We start from the raw sequence: 16,066 nt of genomic DNA on the forward strand, positions 1-16,066 counted from the left end.
TTCTACACAAGATTTTTTTTCATGCTTGTTTGGAAACTGCTTCACTCATGAGTTGTATCTATTTATTGAATTTTCTTTTCCATTTGTACGCAATTCAATTATTTCATTTTATAAATATGGTAATATGGAAGAGATAGCAAGTTTCTCATACAAATGGTTTACAGATATATTATGTTCCCAGAACTACCAACAGTAACACTGCTTTTTTAATGGAGTGTGAAGGAGCTTCACAGAGTGTGCTGAAATAAAGGTGGCGCATGATTAGACTATGTGACATAGCTGTTAAGCAGGTAATCTGTAAAAACACCATTTAACTCTGAAGAGGGAGAATAGTTTGGTGAAGTACTGCTAATTAGACTATCAAAACAAACTAAATATAATGTAGAATAAAATTATAAATGATACAGTTAAGCTTCATCTCTCTCACCAATTGTAATACAAATATAAGTTCCATGGCAGATTTGAGACAAGACAGATGCAGTATGTCTGTCTCGGTGACTGATGTGTCCACATTTCCTAATTTACATGGAAATGTATGTCTGTATAGCTAAAGCAAATGCCCACTTTTATAAGCATAGGTATGAAGTGTCAGTATGCAGTCAATTTCTTAAAAAATTATCTTCAGCTTTTTTATATTGAAAGAAATTCCTCAATTTCACACAGATTAGTTCTTGCAAGTAGATGGTGCACAGTAATAAGGTCAAAGAGGGATCTGTGAATCAAAGATCCAGTGTCAGATATTATTACCCTTAAGCACATGTTGAACTGTTCTCATGTACTCTGTCTTCTCCCAACTCCATACGTTGTCTGTACTAAATAAACTTGCAAATGAAGTAAGTTGGTTTCTGTTGCTATTAATTCTTTTAGTAGAATACTGCTGCTCTTTGGGGCTTTACATTTTTCCTGATTACAGAATGATATTAAGAAGCATTAAGCATAAGAAGAACCACTTCTAACTGAACCTATGAGATTTTTTTTATACAACACAGCTCAGATAACCTTTCTTGTTTGTGTGTGTTTGATTATAAATTGCCAATAAAAGTAACTTGATGAAGTTTTGTCAGATGATCTCCTTTCTTTTTGGTTCCTTGTGCCTTTGCCAGATCTGTAATTTAGTTTTTGCTTCTTCAAAGAGCTTTAGAAGAAGCTGAAATTTTCAATGACAGATCAATAGATGAACTTTCCATCTCTCGTTGACCGTAAGTGGACATGCTCAGGGAGTCACCTTACACAGTCTACAGAACCACTTTTCTTATAATCTGGAATTGTGATTAAACTGTGCTGTAGTTAAAACCACAGTAAGTTAGATAGTCTAATTGCTGTTAATTTTTAAAGGAAAACATTAGAATGTACATAATTTTACTGAGATTGAAGATACTTTATTCTTTTCAGACAGTTCATCTTATATTACAAAAATCCTTAGAGATCATCTCGAACTCCAAAACCTGGTCCTTTGGGTGGTTCAGTCAGGGAAGTAAGGCCACCAGCTGGCTCACAAGAAAAACGTCCACTCCTGAAAAATGAAAGCAGTTTATTCATTGCTGATATTGATAAAAACTCAGATTCTGTTTAATCATTGGATAGAAGACAGTCAAAAATCTGACTTAAGGCTGAAGCCACTATTTTTTCTTTTGTCCTTCCCATTCAACCTTCAGAAAAAGTGTGATGTAGCTGTTAAAGTGAAAGGGTTCCAAATCCAAGTAGTGACAAAAAAATTCATAACTGAAATGCAAGCTAGGACCACTTGTTGTCTTTTATATTATTTATAGTTGGCCAGGCAGCATCAAATTTTATCAATCACAGTTTCGTTATAGGTGGGTGCTTCCCTGTGTTTTTTTGAAACTGTGACTGTTTTAAGATTATTGTTCTTGTACTCAATACATCTTTATAGAAATAATAGGAATAAGTAACACCGAAGTCAAATTGATTTCCCCCTTGACACAAATGTAGGTGGGCTAACAAAGAACAGTGGGAAATAACAGATGAGAGAGTTCAGCAGTAACACCTTTCTCACTAACTTACAATCTTTGGGTTTTGTCAGAAATCAGAAAAACCAACACAACCAGCCAACCAACAGGAATTTGTTGGTTTAAATGATCTAGACAAAAATTCCAACAGGTGACATCATTCACCTATTAAGTACTAAGACAAATCAGAATTCATGTTTTCACATTCCATGCTCCTCTGGTCAGTCACCAAGAACATGCAAATTCTCAGTTCTTTCCAGTTTGTTTTGGCTTTGAATACATGCACTTCTGTTCAGTAAATTAATTAATGCTTTTTAGCTGTAGGCTGTGAACTCAAATCACTGGAAAAGTAATTTAGTTTCTCAGAAGAATCACCTTCGTGTAGGTGACCAATATATATATAATTTATAAACACAGGCAATTATATATTATAGTTTGTTATACATATAGCTTACCTTGGGCCTGGTTTGGGAACTTTGCCAGCCTTCAGCTCATCAATTATGTCTTCAATATCTTTGGGTGTCAAATCTTCCTGTTTAAAAAAAAAAGAAAGATTACTGACAAAACTGAGAGAATCACCAGTTATGCTAAATGCAGCACTTCAAATTTATCAGATCAGTGTGACCCTAGCACAGGTAATTTTGATCCTATCCATTAACACACATAGTGGCTTAAAGAATTTTCCTGCAGGAAAATTGAAAAGTCTACTGTCGTTTTAACGTTGAGACTCTATTTTGTGTGTAGTTGCAGAAATTATATTAAAACAAACAATGTTTGTGTTTTCAGCTTCCTGATAGTAGGGAGCTGGATCTCTGCCTACCCACTGCACACATGCCATGACACATAATGTGTGTCATGCAGAATGGTGTCGGCTGCAAGAAAAAGATTTTGGGTACAGTTCAAGACATCACTTCTTAAATTAGTGCATACTTTGCAACAGACTGCTTTAAAATGCTTTCAAAAGCTTATCAAATACCTATTTAAAAATTCCAGATTTACAAGCAGACCACAATCACAAAGATGCATCACTCCTCTTATATAATCAAGACAGTAACTGAAATGAAAAATACACTGATACACCTGATACAAATGACGTGTTCTAGCAAGAGGCCAAAAAACTAAAAGATGCTGCAGGAAATGAGTTCTTCCTGTCAATAGGAATTGGAAAACTGCCCACAACTTCACAATCTGGAACAACTGGAAAATACAGGTAAGCCAGCAAAGAAGCTTAATCTTTTAAAAGGGAATGCAGTACTTACATAGTAATTGTCATTTATTTGTACCATTGGTGCATTTACACAAGCACCCAAACATTCCACTTCTATCAGCGTGAAGAGCTTATCAGATGTTGTTTCCCCAACTTTAATACCTAAACCAATAAATTAATTAGGCTTAGTAATGGTTATGAACAAGAGTAATAAAGCATGAATCTAAGTACTCCATGGACATTGCATTACTTGTAGTTGGACCTTAAAAGCATTTGCACAGTTAAGCCCCCTTAAATGAGTCAAAAATGTTTCCATTAAACAGAAGTTTCTAATGAACCATTAAGTCAATTTTCAGATACATTTTTGAGACCTTGTTTACAGTTATCAATCACCGAAAAATAACCATGAAATGACAGTTCTAAGAAACACAACAGATCTACTCAAGAACATTTTTAGTAATCATTACAATAAAATGGAGAAATAGGGACACATAGCTTTTGTGTGCTGATAGGAGATTCATTAATATACAATGTTGAATATTCTCAAATTAACCAACATCCAAACATTGTTAGCTACAAATTCATAAACAACTTTCAAGTTACACACAAAAGATGATTTACCAAACTGTACACATACTTAGCATCCATGGCATGTTACTGTTCTACTGCTAGAGATACAGACCTTCCCCAATATGCAAGTTAGTCCAAGTAACATCTCAGAATCTGAACTCTACAAAATACTTCCATGGAAGGAAGAATACTGAAAAGCAGTTTTCCTCCATTTACTAGTAGGAATGGGATGGAAATAGAGTTGTAAGTAAGGCCTGTCTCAGTAGAAACTACAGAATCATCCTTACTGCTTTGATTTCTCAAGCTGAGAGTTTCAGTTGAAATTAAGCTATCTATGCAGTAACGAGACATTTCATCTAAATATGCCTTTTTGAGACAACAGAGTATATGAAATTACAGATGATTGGCAGCTGTTCTGCAGCTCTTATTACTGGTTCTTAGAAAAAGTTAACACAGCTTTTCATAGAAGGGGAAGAGTTGTCAGTTGTTGATCTTACCCTCTCTTCTCCCCATAACCACCCAAAAAGGAGGAAAAAAACCCAACCCAGACACAAAACCCCTGAGTACTCCTTACATCCCATGATGCACCATTCTAAATTGACTTCTTCCATGGAGAATTCATAAATTATGTTAACATCATGTTATCATCCAGAGGGACCTTGACAGGATAAAGAGGTGGGCCCATGTGAATCTTATAAAGCTGAACCAGGCCAGTTTTCCACTATATGAAGAATTTTACTTCAGTATCATGAAACAAAGGTAAAAAAGGATAAATAAATTACAAACTTGTATCATACCAAGTTTCTTCTTAATGGCTTCTAAAATGCTGTCAGAGTCTCGCAGCATGCACGGCGTGGTGGTGCAGACCTGAATGTGGTATTTCCCAACAGGTTTGCGATTGTACATGGTGTAGAAGGTTGCTACTTCATAGACTCTCATGGGAGGCATTTCTAAAACTTCAGCAACCTGTGACAGGCAAAAACATGCTACACTGAATTCTCAGAGGGCAGCAGTAAGGGCATTTAGCAAACCACTTCAGTGAAGTCACCTGTCCTGTTTGCAGTAACAGGTAAGCAGGAGGGTGGGGGTGGGTATCAAAGCACAAATGTATTTTATTCCAAGCGCCAAGACCGGACACCTGAGTTCTCTGAGTGGCATCGTCCTGCTTGAGCACAAACTTGACTAAGCTGTGGATCAGCACAGTGAGGAGCTTGAGTCAGCTCCCCTCCAGGATCTCTTGTCAGACACAAGGGGATGCAAGGAGTCAGCTCTAGCTCACACTGCACTTGGGCTGTGTGAATGAACCAACCTGTACGAGCCTGCTCACACTAATCCATGGAAGCCTTTTGGTAAGGAATACCTTTAAGCTGGTACTGTGCTTATCTAATTCATACAGAGCAGGTCTCTCTCAGGTTCTGTGACACACCAGGCTACATCTGCAGATTCCTGTCCCAGCTAATAAGTAAGGATTGGAGCATGATCTCCATGGAGCCAGTTCTAGTGCAAGTATCCCTGATCTCATTAACATGGAACCCTGGCAAACTGCTCAAGTTGAGAACTGGCTCTGGTTTCAATGGTGTAACTGTTTTATGTTCCAGTTTCTCTAGCAGGCAAATAACAAATCATGGAAAATATCTGTTCACTTAAAAGCCTTAAGATCATTTTAAACATAATATCAACCTGAAACTGAAATAAACTAATATACACTGCCAGCATTAATGGAGCTTTGAGGCTTTATGTCATGCTGTAGAAACTGTAGCAGACATAACTTGCCTTTCTTTAAATGCTCATTTACTGCCTTCAGTCATTCCTCTAATGCTCACAATCCCCACCTTAAATTTAATTTAAAACTTTACACTTTAAAATTGATGGTATGCCAGATGGTAACAAAAAGTACAACAGATTTATTCATATGAATATAAACCAGATTTTTTTATTTCTTGGTATTTGGTTACTGTCATGCAGCCTCTCACTTTGGAGCAGTGTAGTTGTTTGCCTGGTTATTTTGAAACAATTTTAATAATTAACCTGACAAGTCTTCTGGGCACTTGCTGTGAGGTGTTACTCAACACTCCTGACATCAACTACACTAACATTGCTCTGCAGAGTCCTTACAGATTTAGAGACTAAGTATAATCCAGGCAATGTGAAATGCCATTAATATGGGAGGAAGAAAACTCCACTGACATTACCTTTTTTTCTTCCCCCACATTCAGCAGTGAGCAAAATCAAGTCTCTGTTCCTAATTCTATGATCACTCTGGGAGAAGAGCCTATCTGATAGGTTTTATCTAATTTTTTATTTGTTCTGCCTGTAGTTTCTAGCAATGGGCTAATATTATATAAACAGAGCCCTAAGTTTTTCTGTATTAGTTTTCCCTTTTATTTTAAAAAATGTAGTCTCACAGGGAATTCTCCCAATTCTGTGCCACACGTAAATTTCCGTGTTTAAGTAAGGTTTATTAATTAATGTTAATATTCTAGTAAGATATTGAAAGAAAACAATAAAATTAGGCTTGAAAGATAATAAAGTACTAAATACCTTGTTCATAGCTGATATGGGCAGCCATCCATGCTGTCTTTGGGCCAAATCCAGTACTGCCATGACAGCTGCAGACTTGTGTCCCTCTGGGTAGTTGTTAATGATCGCTTCTATTCGCTTGTTAAAGGCAAAGAAGGAAAACAAATCAGTACTGCTCTAAAGACAAAGTCTGTGTATTCAACTTTTTTTTGGTCTGCATACCTTTAGGTTATCAGGTGTGAACTCAAATGGAGTATCTGGATTGTTTTCAGGGCTATCTCTATGCTTCAAGAAAAGAAGAAAAACGTGTAAAAATGGGTTGTTAGAAAAATATTCAGGACATATTTACTGTTGTAAAATACCTTCTTATTACACAGTTACGGTTGAGCTGCTTGAATAAAAACTATGCATTCCACATAAAAATAGAGTACCAAAGTGATTAAATATATTTGGGAAAGTTATCAAAAATATTGATAATTATTTCATCACTCTTGAAAATCATTACCTATTCCCATTACTTCCTACTAAAGAAATTATTTATTGAGAAATACATGAAATTATTTATAGAGAAAATGTATGGTGTTGTTATCAAAATACATATTTTTAACACTGTTAATACAGTTTGATAATTATGTTCAAATTTACAATAGGCAGAGTAAGAACGCTCTGGTTAATACTCTAATAAGCAAGAGACTAAAACAACAGTTCATTTTTCCCTTTACCATGAAACATTAATTTTAAAAAAGCTGCACAATTCATCAAGAAATTTGTTGTAGAATTAAAACATCTGTACATTCAAACACATTATTAATCCATTTTAATATATTGTTTTGATTTGTAATGGATTTCAACATTTTCATTTTATATACAGTTCTGAATCAAAATGTAGGAAGCAGAATTCTGAATTAGTATTTCCAAAATAAGGTATTCTAGTAAGTTATTTTTAAGGTGGTCTTCTAGGGAAACATCAAATTTTAATTATTTCTTCTATAGTCAGAAAATACAAATTTGGAGGTCTTAAAAAAGTAACATTTTCCTGTAGCAAAATCTTAGTTCTGATGAAAATCCTTTTCCACCAGAAAATACTCCTGCACAGAATTTTTAGCTGTCTCTAAGCAGCTCATTTTGGTTTCTTTTAAACACCTATAGTTAAGTTTAATTCCAAACTTCATATGGTTTTCAAATTGAGAAAATTGCAAATCAAAGGGAAAGTTTGTGGGAAAATACAAGCTATACTTGAGGCTTGATGTTAAAAGTAATCCACAACTAGCCAATAATAAAAGCTTTAGAAGTGCATTTAGAACAAAGTAGCCCCCTCCATTGATTTCCACTTGCATCATTTCCTCCAGTAACCGAGGGTGATTTTGCAGTTGCCACACTACACTCCTTACTAAGCAGGAAAGGATTTAGTGAAAACCTTAGCATTGCCAAGACACCTGCATACTGAAGTGACGTTTGTATCATCAGTGAAGAACTTAGACCATGTGTGGTCCACAGCTATTCTCAGATTTAGAAATTTTAATATGGAAATATTGCAAGGGCAAATACTTCAATTACATCTGCTGGTCTGTCCAGGGATTACCTTTGCTTATCCTGTCTATATCCCAAAGCAGACAATATGACTGTCACCATCAGTTTGAAAGCACTGTGCCCTTAGCACAGTTTCAAGTCCAATATAAAACTACCTTCGATAAATACTTCACCAAGGATGACTTTCCTATAAGAACAGGAATTATAGAAAGATGAATGATGCCCTTTGAACACACTAATATCTTATTTAGTGTTAATTTCTTGCTTGTTTTACAACATAAAAGAGCTTTTAGGAACACAATTCCCATTATTTCAGACTGGCTCTTCCAGATAAAGGATTTGATGACTCATATTTAGTCTTGGTGAGTGTTTTCTACCAATTTTATTGGTAGAAAAAGAGTTAAAAAAGCTCTCAAAAAGAAGCTGATGGAGAGAAAACTGACTGGAAATACTGGACAACTTTTATTATTTTTTCCCTTACAGACCTTTCCATGTCTTAGCTGCACAGATCAATTCCACAATTCATGGTATTTCCATAACTTAGCTTTTCCTTCTCAAATCTGCATGCCTATTTTGCTATTATTTTGCCTTCCGTAGCTATTTGATAGTTAACAATTGTACTTCATCTCAATTGCTTTTGCAAATAAATGTATTTGATTTTTTAAAAATCCCCTCTTTGTCTGGAGCAGCTGTTCTTTTTGGTGTATCATCTCTAAATTGCTATCCTTAAATGCCCTACATGTGAAGAGGAATAATAAAGAGTTTATATTGGAAAATACAGGTGTAGCTGTAGCAAGGTTTCATGATATATGTAAAGGCTATAGCAGAGGCGAGCAATAAATAAAACATGCCACCTTTTATATTTTCCCTTTACAAAAAAGGGCTTCATCTAATTCTGGGCCATGGAGAGTGACAGTTTTCATCAAGAGCTTACACAGTTCTAGGACTCCTGAGCAGTTAGGAATTCATATTTTCTCTAGTCTTACATTTATCTGACAATGTGCCATTTATCTGAGACATGCATACACTGACATGCTCCTAAATGACATGGGTGCATTTCCATGTTTTTTCAGGATACAGATTCTCGAGAGCAAGATCAGAAATAAGAACACAGTATTGGAAAGAGTGTTATTTTAAATTACAGAGTGGTTGAAGTTGGAAGGAACCTCTGGAAGTCATGTGGGTCAAACTCCCCTGCTGAAGCAGGGACACCCAGAGCTGCTTGCCCAGGACTGTGTCCAGATGGCTTCTTCTCAATCTATCCAATAATGGAGACTCCACAAGCTTTCTGGGCAACCTGTGCCAGTGCTCTGTCACCCTCACAGTGAAAAAGTGTTTCCTGATGTTCTCTGAGGCCACTGCCTCTGGTCTTGTCACCTGGCACCACTGAAATGAGCCTGGCTCTGTTCTCTTTGCACTCTCCCCCTATGCAAGCCTTTTTCCAAGTCTCTTCTCATGCTCCCCAATTTCCCAAAGTCTTATGTGACGTTTTCATTCTGTTCATACATTGACTGTATCACATTTCTATTGCAGAACAGAGCCTATTTAAGTAGGAACACCTTCACTGCAAAGGCTACCCAAACCACAGATGCCAGTGCACTCCCATGGAAGCCACTAAGGCGGCTGAATGGTCACCTCATATTCCTTTTGCTACACCGACCTGGGCCATTTTATTATTATGCTTTCTTCTTTCCCAGTGATCCATCTGTCTTTCCTGGCACAGAAAATTATTAAAGAGCACTGAAGGAATTACAACAGAATCGTTAGAATAATTTAGTTTCCATGTATACTGCAAAAACGTTGGCCTGAAACTTGACCTATGCCCTATGGCAAACACCAGTCCAAAGCACTCTAAACCAAAATGAGAGAACTGGGTGGTCTGCAGGGGCAATGTTTAGGGCAACAACCTGCTCAGAATCCATATCAAATCAGCACTGAAAAAACATGTATTACTTCTCCTTTAAGGGGAAAGTACCCTACATTCACTACTCCAACAGAACTCAAAATATAAACTCCTCTTACTTCAAGAATGGTAGAAGTGGTCTCAAACACAAGTATCTCACTGACCAACTTCAGAAGTAACTAAAACTTGAATACAGCAATTCTTCAACCTTTTGTGCTGAACCCCCTGTGCAGCCCAATGACAAAGCCCACATCAGGGCTGTTGATGTGTTAAAGAAACTCAGTCTGTGTATTGAAAACAATAAAGTAGCAGAGCTAAATTTTAGCTGATAAGCAGGCTAAAATCAGGTAAAAGTCAAGTATAGAGAATGCATGTTTCAATGAAGAAAGGTAATCATAATAAAGGTCTCTGGAATCAGGCCTTCCCTAGGCATCAGAATGTAGAGATTTGGAGCATCACTCTTACATTCCTATGGGCAAACAATCTACCTAATTTTGTACTTGATATCCTCTCACTGGAAGTGTGATGTAGCTGCCTGTGATGGCACTTACTTTAATGATTGAGAGAAAGGCTCTTTCTGGGTGTTTCAGAATACCAAGGCATTGCAGCAGAAGTTCTCTTATTTATTTCTGTATGTTTCTGTTAACATGCAACATGTTTGCAAAGGGAAGCACAGGCATGCCAATCAGAAATGCCTTTTAATACTAGATTTTGTGATAACCAGGTCCCTTGCTAGCCTGTCCTCTGCTGTTACAACACAAATACACTGCATGCATTTACCTTCCTCATGTACAGATGAAAAGTGCAAGAAGCAGCAGCAATAAGCTTTGTAAAACAAACCCATGACATTTGTGTGTAAACTGACATACTAAGAGGACCACCACAGCAGGTCTGAGTTACTTCCATTAGTCCTGCACGAGCAGTTTTTAAACAAACTTTTGATACTTCTGCTTGTAATTAAAAACCAACCAACCAAACAAAACCTTAAAAAGTTTTTCCTCAACAGAAATCCAGGGGGAGTCCAATTTTCTGATTGTACATGAACACCTGGTGTTGATGAAAAGAATGCCTTTGTCTCAAACCAGCAGGACAAGTTTCCCTTGAAATCTCCCACTTTAGGTACCATCTGGAATTTAGTTATGGCAAACAATTTCACACACATATAGTGACATCCAACTGTCTTCCTCCCATTACCTTTTACTTCAGAGAAGAAAAATTATTACCTTATTAGAAAACAACAACTGAGAAAAAAACAAGGAAAAACCAAGTTCTTATGCTCCTTTAGCAAAAATTCTGCTGCGGAATAAATCATCAAAGATGCTATTAAATAAACATCTGCAAAGCACTCAGCTTTTCTACTTGCCTTTCTCTGTTATCAGGCTCCTCCCTGCAGCAAATAATTTAAAAAATTACATAAATCTTGAATTTACAAAGCTATCTAGCTTCATATGTCAGACATAACAGCCATTAGGGTGCCAAAGACATCTTTTGCCTGTCTTCACCAACCTCCAACTATACTTGAAGTTTCCTAAATTGCCAGACTACAGCATTTCCTCTATTCCTTGAACACCAGGTCTCACCCTGTAAATCACCAGTTCCTGCTCAGATTTCTGGAAAATTACACAAAGCATATACTGAGATCCTATTAACTTCATTTTATGATTAAAGCTGTAGAGACAGCTGCAGAAAGGAAATAACAACAACAAAAACGTGTCCAAAAATCCTGAGCACCTGTTTTCAACAGAGGTCAACTCTCCAGTAAAGGGCTGATTTTTACCATGTTTTGAGAAAATGCCAAATTATTCAGCTGTTAAACTGCAGACCAGCTAAAGCTCTGAATGAAGCAGAATGGCACAAAACACTCTCTTGAGATGCTTCAGGTTCTCTTCAGAAGTAGACAGACAATACAGCTGCTTCACACACTTAAATTCAAGGGCTTTTTAGTTTTTTTCAATTGCTACTACTGTTTATGCTTTTTATGACAGTGCTTAATGGCGTCAATTACAACTCATTGTATGACCTGCTGAATCACACAGAACATGAACAAGAACTGTACTTTTTAACTCCTGTAAACACAGCTAGGACCTGAGCCCACGGGTAATTCTGCACCAAATTTCAGAAAGCAAGAAACTGCACCTTAAAAAAGTTTAATGAGATTCAATTACAAACTCAACTAAAACAAATAAAGGAAACGAGAACTGGTTTATAATTAAATAAAGTTTAAGCAAAGTCTCATCTGCAATCACATACAAATTATGGAGCATTTTCACTATATAAGGCAAGAAACACAAGAGACAAAAACTAAAATAAAACCTAAAATAAAACTCCATTACAACTCTAATAGAAGGTTCTATAGAAAAAAAAAAAACCCTCTTTGTAAATGCCAGTAGGTTTCTATAGCAAAGTTCTGCCCATCAGAACTTTAGGCAGATTTGAAGAAGCACATGCCAGACTCTTCTGACCCATCCCCCTTAGAGTAAAGCAGATTATTTACCACAAATAAGGCTCCAGTGGCATTGCGCTCTGCTGTCCCGTGCAAGTATCGGATCTGTCTTGCCTACAAGTAAAGGACAGGGTTAATAATGCACATACTGCCAGTGGCTCCTTTCAGAACCAGTCTGATTGCCATTCTAACTGTAAGCCATTAATTTTACTGCCATCACTAATAATTTACAATAAGTCAAGAAGAGATTATTAAGGGCTCTCCTGTACTATTAGGAGAGCAAATCTCTCGACTCCCGCCTTGACCAGTTGAAACAATGTAGAAATTAAAGGATTTAACTCTGCTAGTGCTTAATTAAAGTGCCTTGAACACAAATTCTCATCCAACATTTCATGAAGAATTTCCCAATTTCTGACTTTACACGTTATCTGCTATAATGTTTGCAAAAACCACCACTGCTACTGAAATTCTTCTCCAGTAAGCAGTTGCTACTGAAGTTCTTCTCCAGTAATCATTTGCATGCTTCTTCAGCTTTAATCGAACCAAACGCTGAGAACTGGCACAGGAGGGCAAATGTAAACACAAACCTGAAGAATGAACAGAACACAGACCCATAGGCAAGTTCTGTTCAACTATTCTCTGTACTCTCTAACATGCCAGAACAGATCAAGATTTCTAGATTCTGGCCGGTATTAGTAAGATTTGATAATTTTACCGCAAGTATTTATCCTATTAAAAATTAATTTTATATGAAAATTACGTGTATTTTAATACTTGATTCTTGAGCAATTCTGAGCTTTCTTAAAGTAGAATCACAGAATGCTTTAGGGTGGAAGGGACCTAAAGACCATGTCGTTCCATGGGCGGGGACACCTTCCACTGGACCAGGCTGCTCAGAGTCCCATCCAAGCTGGCCCCGAACGCTCCCAGGGATGGGAGAGGTCATATGACAGGGAAAGGCTGCAGCCATCCCGTGACATTACACTGCGTGAGCCGCTGCTAGAAACACTGAGCTGACCCGGCCGTCTTTGCACAAGAGCCGGCACTGCGGGTCCGCGGTCCACGGACTCGGATTCCAGGCACCGCCCTACCCGCAGGCCCCGTCCCCCACGCCCCGCCGCGGCCTCCCCGCTGTCCCGCGGCCTCTCCCGCTCCGGGCCGGCGGTGGCAGGGAGCCCTTACCGAGCGTGCGGCCGCGGCGCGCAGAACAGCGCACAGGAGCATGGCGGCGGCGGCAGCGCCGATCCCCGCTCCTGCTGCTCCTCCTTGTCCCGATCCCTCTCCTTGAGGCCCGGGCTCGCCCTCCGCCGAGCCGTGCCAAGGAGACCCGCAGCGCGCATGCGCCGGGGCGCGCCCGCAGCGCGCGTGCCCGCTTGGGAGCGAGGGCTGTCCCGGCCCGCGGGGATCCCGGCCCGCCAGGGAACGCGGCCTCAGGGCTGCCGCGGGGTGTCCGCGGGAGTTTCAGCCTCTCGTGGCACGCACCAGCGTGGCGAAAACAGATTCCTTCGGAAACAAGGGCTGGTAACAGCGGGAAAAGGGCAGGAAACTAGAGAGGGTTTCTTTCAGCCCTGTGTTTCCCACCTTCCTACCCACTTGTTTGGGCTGCTCGCACCTATGTTTTGTCCTCCTTTAGGAGAAACAATAAACATTGATGGTCTTTTTGGCCTCTGATAAGCGTTGTCGTATGACACCATAATCGAGTTAATACAGTACAAATGCTGGAACTGAGGATCACAGAATCACAGAATGGTTTGGGTTGGAAGGGAACTTTAACATCATCTAGTTCCAATCTCTGCCATGGGCAGGGACACCTCCCACTAGGCCAGGCTGCTCAGATCCCCATCCAGCCTGGGCTGGAACACTGCTGGGAATGGGGCATCCACAATTTATCTGGGCTAGATGGCAGTAACAGGCTCTTCCGTAGGTGCAGATGGTTCTTAGGGACATGGTTCACCGGTCCATCCTTGTGCAGAGCCTTGATCGTTCAGGTTTTGTGATGAGGAGTGCAAATGTATCTTCTTCACTGTCAAATAAATTCACATTTTTCGAATAGCAGCCAAGAAAGCAGTCTTTTATTCCAATGAGTACTCAGCATTCTAGATTGGCAAAGCATCACCTGATGTTCCATATCTTTTACAATATCCTCCTTCTCTCTGAGGAGGAATCTCCCCTGCAGTCCCCACCCTCTCATCTACCCTAGCTTTCAGTGGGGCAGCCTTATTAATTTCATGAATTTCACACTGAAAATCTATCCATGTGTATTTCATTTTTTTACTAAAACTCTGATGATTTGCAAGTTGACACTGTGAGTAACAATTACATTTAATAAGTACACAGGAGAACAAAAATTCAGCTTTCCTTACAGTGTTTTCCTTCATCCAAAGCATTAACTTCCTTTTTCATGTCCTCACTTATGTTGAAAGACCCTCTTTTATTTTGTAGAAACTTTCAAAAAGGCAGGATTAGCTACAGCAGACTGAATTGTATTAAAAAGATTTTATGATTATAGTATGAATTTGTACTGACAAAATGATCCATCAGGGCACCTGTTGGGACAAAAGGCCAGGTTAGCAAGAGCCACAGTGGTCATGCCTGTGTAAGTGCACCTGAAAAAAGAAAGGTTTCCTGTAAAGAAACCTGCATGTATGGGGAGACAAGTGCCAGGATACATCTCAACAGATAGCTCTAGGGAAAACCCAAAACACGAAACATTGCATGTATTAGGACATTTTAGGATATTTATTGCTCTTCCAGATAATTGTATGTATACCTACAGGGATATGAACATATGTGCACAGATATACTTGGGAGCTGTTAGTGTAATTTATGTCCTTTTAACAGAATACTTTTCATTTGCGCTGGGGATCAGGCAGGATGTGGTATTAGCTCTGATTAGATTACTGCCCTTTAAATTTGGGTTCACTGTAGTCAGGGGTTGTGTTCCTGCTGCTTATTCATCATTTCCTCAATGCTGACAGATACTATCAGCATTTTTAATTTAAGTACTGCTACCAGTATTTCATATTTTCATTGATTTGTTTTCACTGTTTACTTGTTCATAAACCTCACTTTTTTACTTGCAATCAAATAATTAATTTCTGTGTCATTTGATTTCTTTATTAGTATGCATTATGCCAAATAATTGCTTTCAAGCTTTTAACTTAAATGTAAATAATGGTAGGGATATTTAATGGCTGTTACATTACTCTCCATTTTGAAATACAAAAATAAACAAATCAGCTTTCGTTAATCTTTAACCCATTATTCATGTACACATGTACAGGCATTCACTGTATATTTTCTGACATTCAAAAGTAGTACTTTCAGCCACAGCAGTACAAGTAATATTAACCAATCATAGATGAAAATGTTAGATTTTTATTATTTTAGAATCATAGAGTCATAGCACAGTTAGAAGAGACTTTAAAGATCATCTAGTTCTAACCCTGTTCAATGAGCAGAAACACATTTCACTAGGCCAGGTTGCTCAGAGCCCCATCCAGCCTGGCCTGGAACACCTCCAGGGATGGGGCATACACAAATACATGCCCTAGCATTAAGTAATATAAATAGTATGTAATTTGCAGTGTGGGGACTGTGAATGTTGGCAAGCCATTTGAAGAGATTGTTTTGAAAGCAAGTCATCTGGAGAGAACCTAAAATCTATCAGATAGTATCAGAGACTTTTTATCCCATTAAAATATCTTTAAATAGCTCTGGTGTCAACTATGGAAAAGAGAAAAAATAAAGGCTATCAAGATCTCTCTGGTCTTTCAAAAAAATTTTTGATACATTAGTATGTTTGTATTTAACCAGTACAGACATCTATTTTAGGAAGTGTAAAAAACACAGGGGAAAAACACAAGAGATCATATTAAATAATTAAGACCATAAAACATTGGAAAACAAAACACTCTCAGTTGCAG

General features: G+C 38.3%; 1 protein-coding gene across 1 annotated transcript; it reads right to left on the reverse strand.

Annotated features, from left to right (window-relative positions):
• Positions 1–1,354: 1,354 nt before the first annotated feature.
• NDUFV2 (NADH:ubiquinone oxidoreductase core subunit V2) lies at positions 1,355–13,491 on the reverse strand. Its single transcript, XM_054631217.2, has 8 exons — positions 13,323–13,491; positions 12,192–12,254; positions 6,487–6,549; positions 6,286–6,402; positions 4,542–4,710; positions 3,227–3,336; positions 2,423–2,499; positions 1,355–1,513 (listed from the first exon to the last, which is right to left on the reverse strand). The coding sequence occupies exons 1-8, from the start codon at positions 13,362–13,364 to the stop codon at positions 1,420–1,422; spliced, it is 735 nt and encodes a 244-aa protein (XP_054487192.1). The 5' UTR covers positions 13,365–13,491; the 3' UTR covers positions 1,355–1,419.
• Between the last annotated feature and the right edge of the window lie 2,575 nt (positions 13,492–16,066).

The sequence above is a fragment of the Agelaius phoeniceus genome, chromosome 1, assembly GCF_051311805.1.
Source record: "Agelaius phoeniceus isolate bAgePho1 chromosome 1, bAgePho1.hap1, whole genome shotgun sequence".
Taxonomy (NCBI): Eukaryota; Metazoa; Chordata; class Aves; order Passeriformes; family Icteridae; genus Agelaius; species Agelaius phoeniceus.

What these genes read in the sequence shown, in the direction of transcription:
- NDUFV2 (XM_054631217.2), bottom strand. Translation starts at nt 13,364, where the DNA reads ATGCTCCTGTGCGCTGTTCTGCGCGCCGCGGCCGCACGCTCG. An exon ending in GCGCCGCGGCCGCACGCTCG is followed by an intron (nt 12,255 to 13,322) that starts GTAAGGGCTCCC and finishes CTTTACTTGTAG; the next exon opens with GCAAGACAGATCCGATACTT. An exon ending in GTTCCCAAACCAGGCCCAAG is followed by an intron (nt 1,514 to 2,422) that starts GTAAGCTATATG and finishes TTCATTTTTCAG; the next exon opens with GAGTGGACGTTTTTCTTGTG.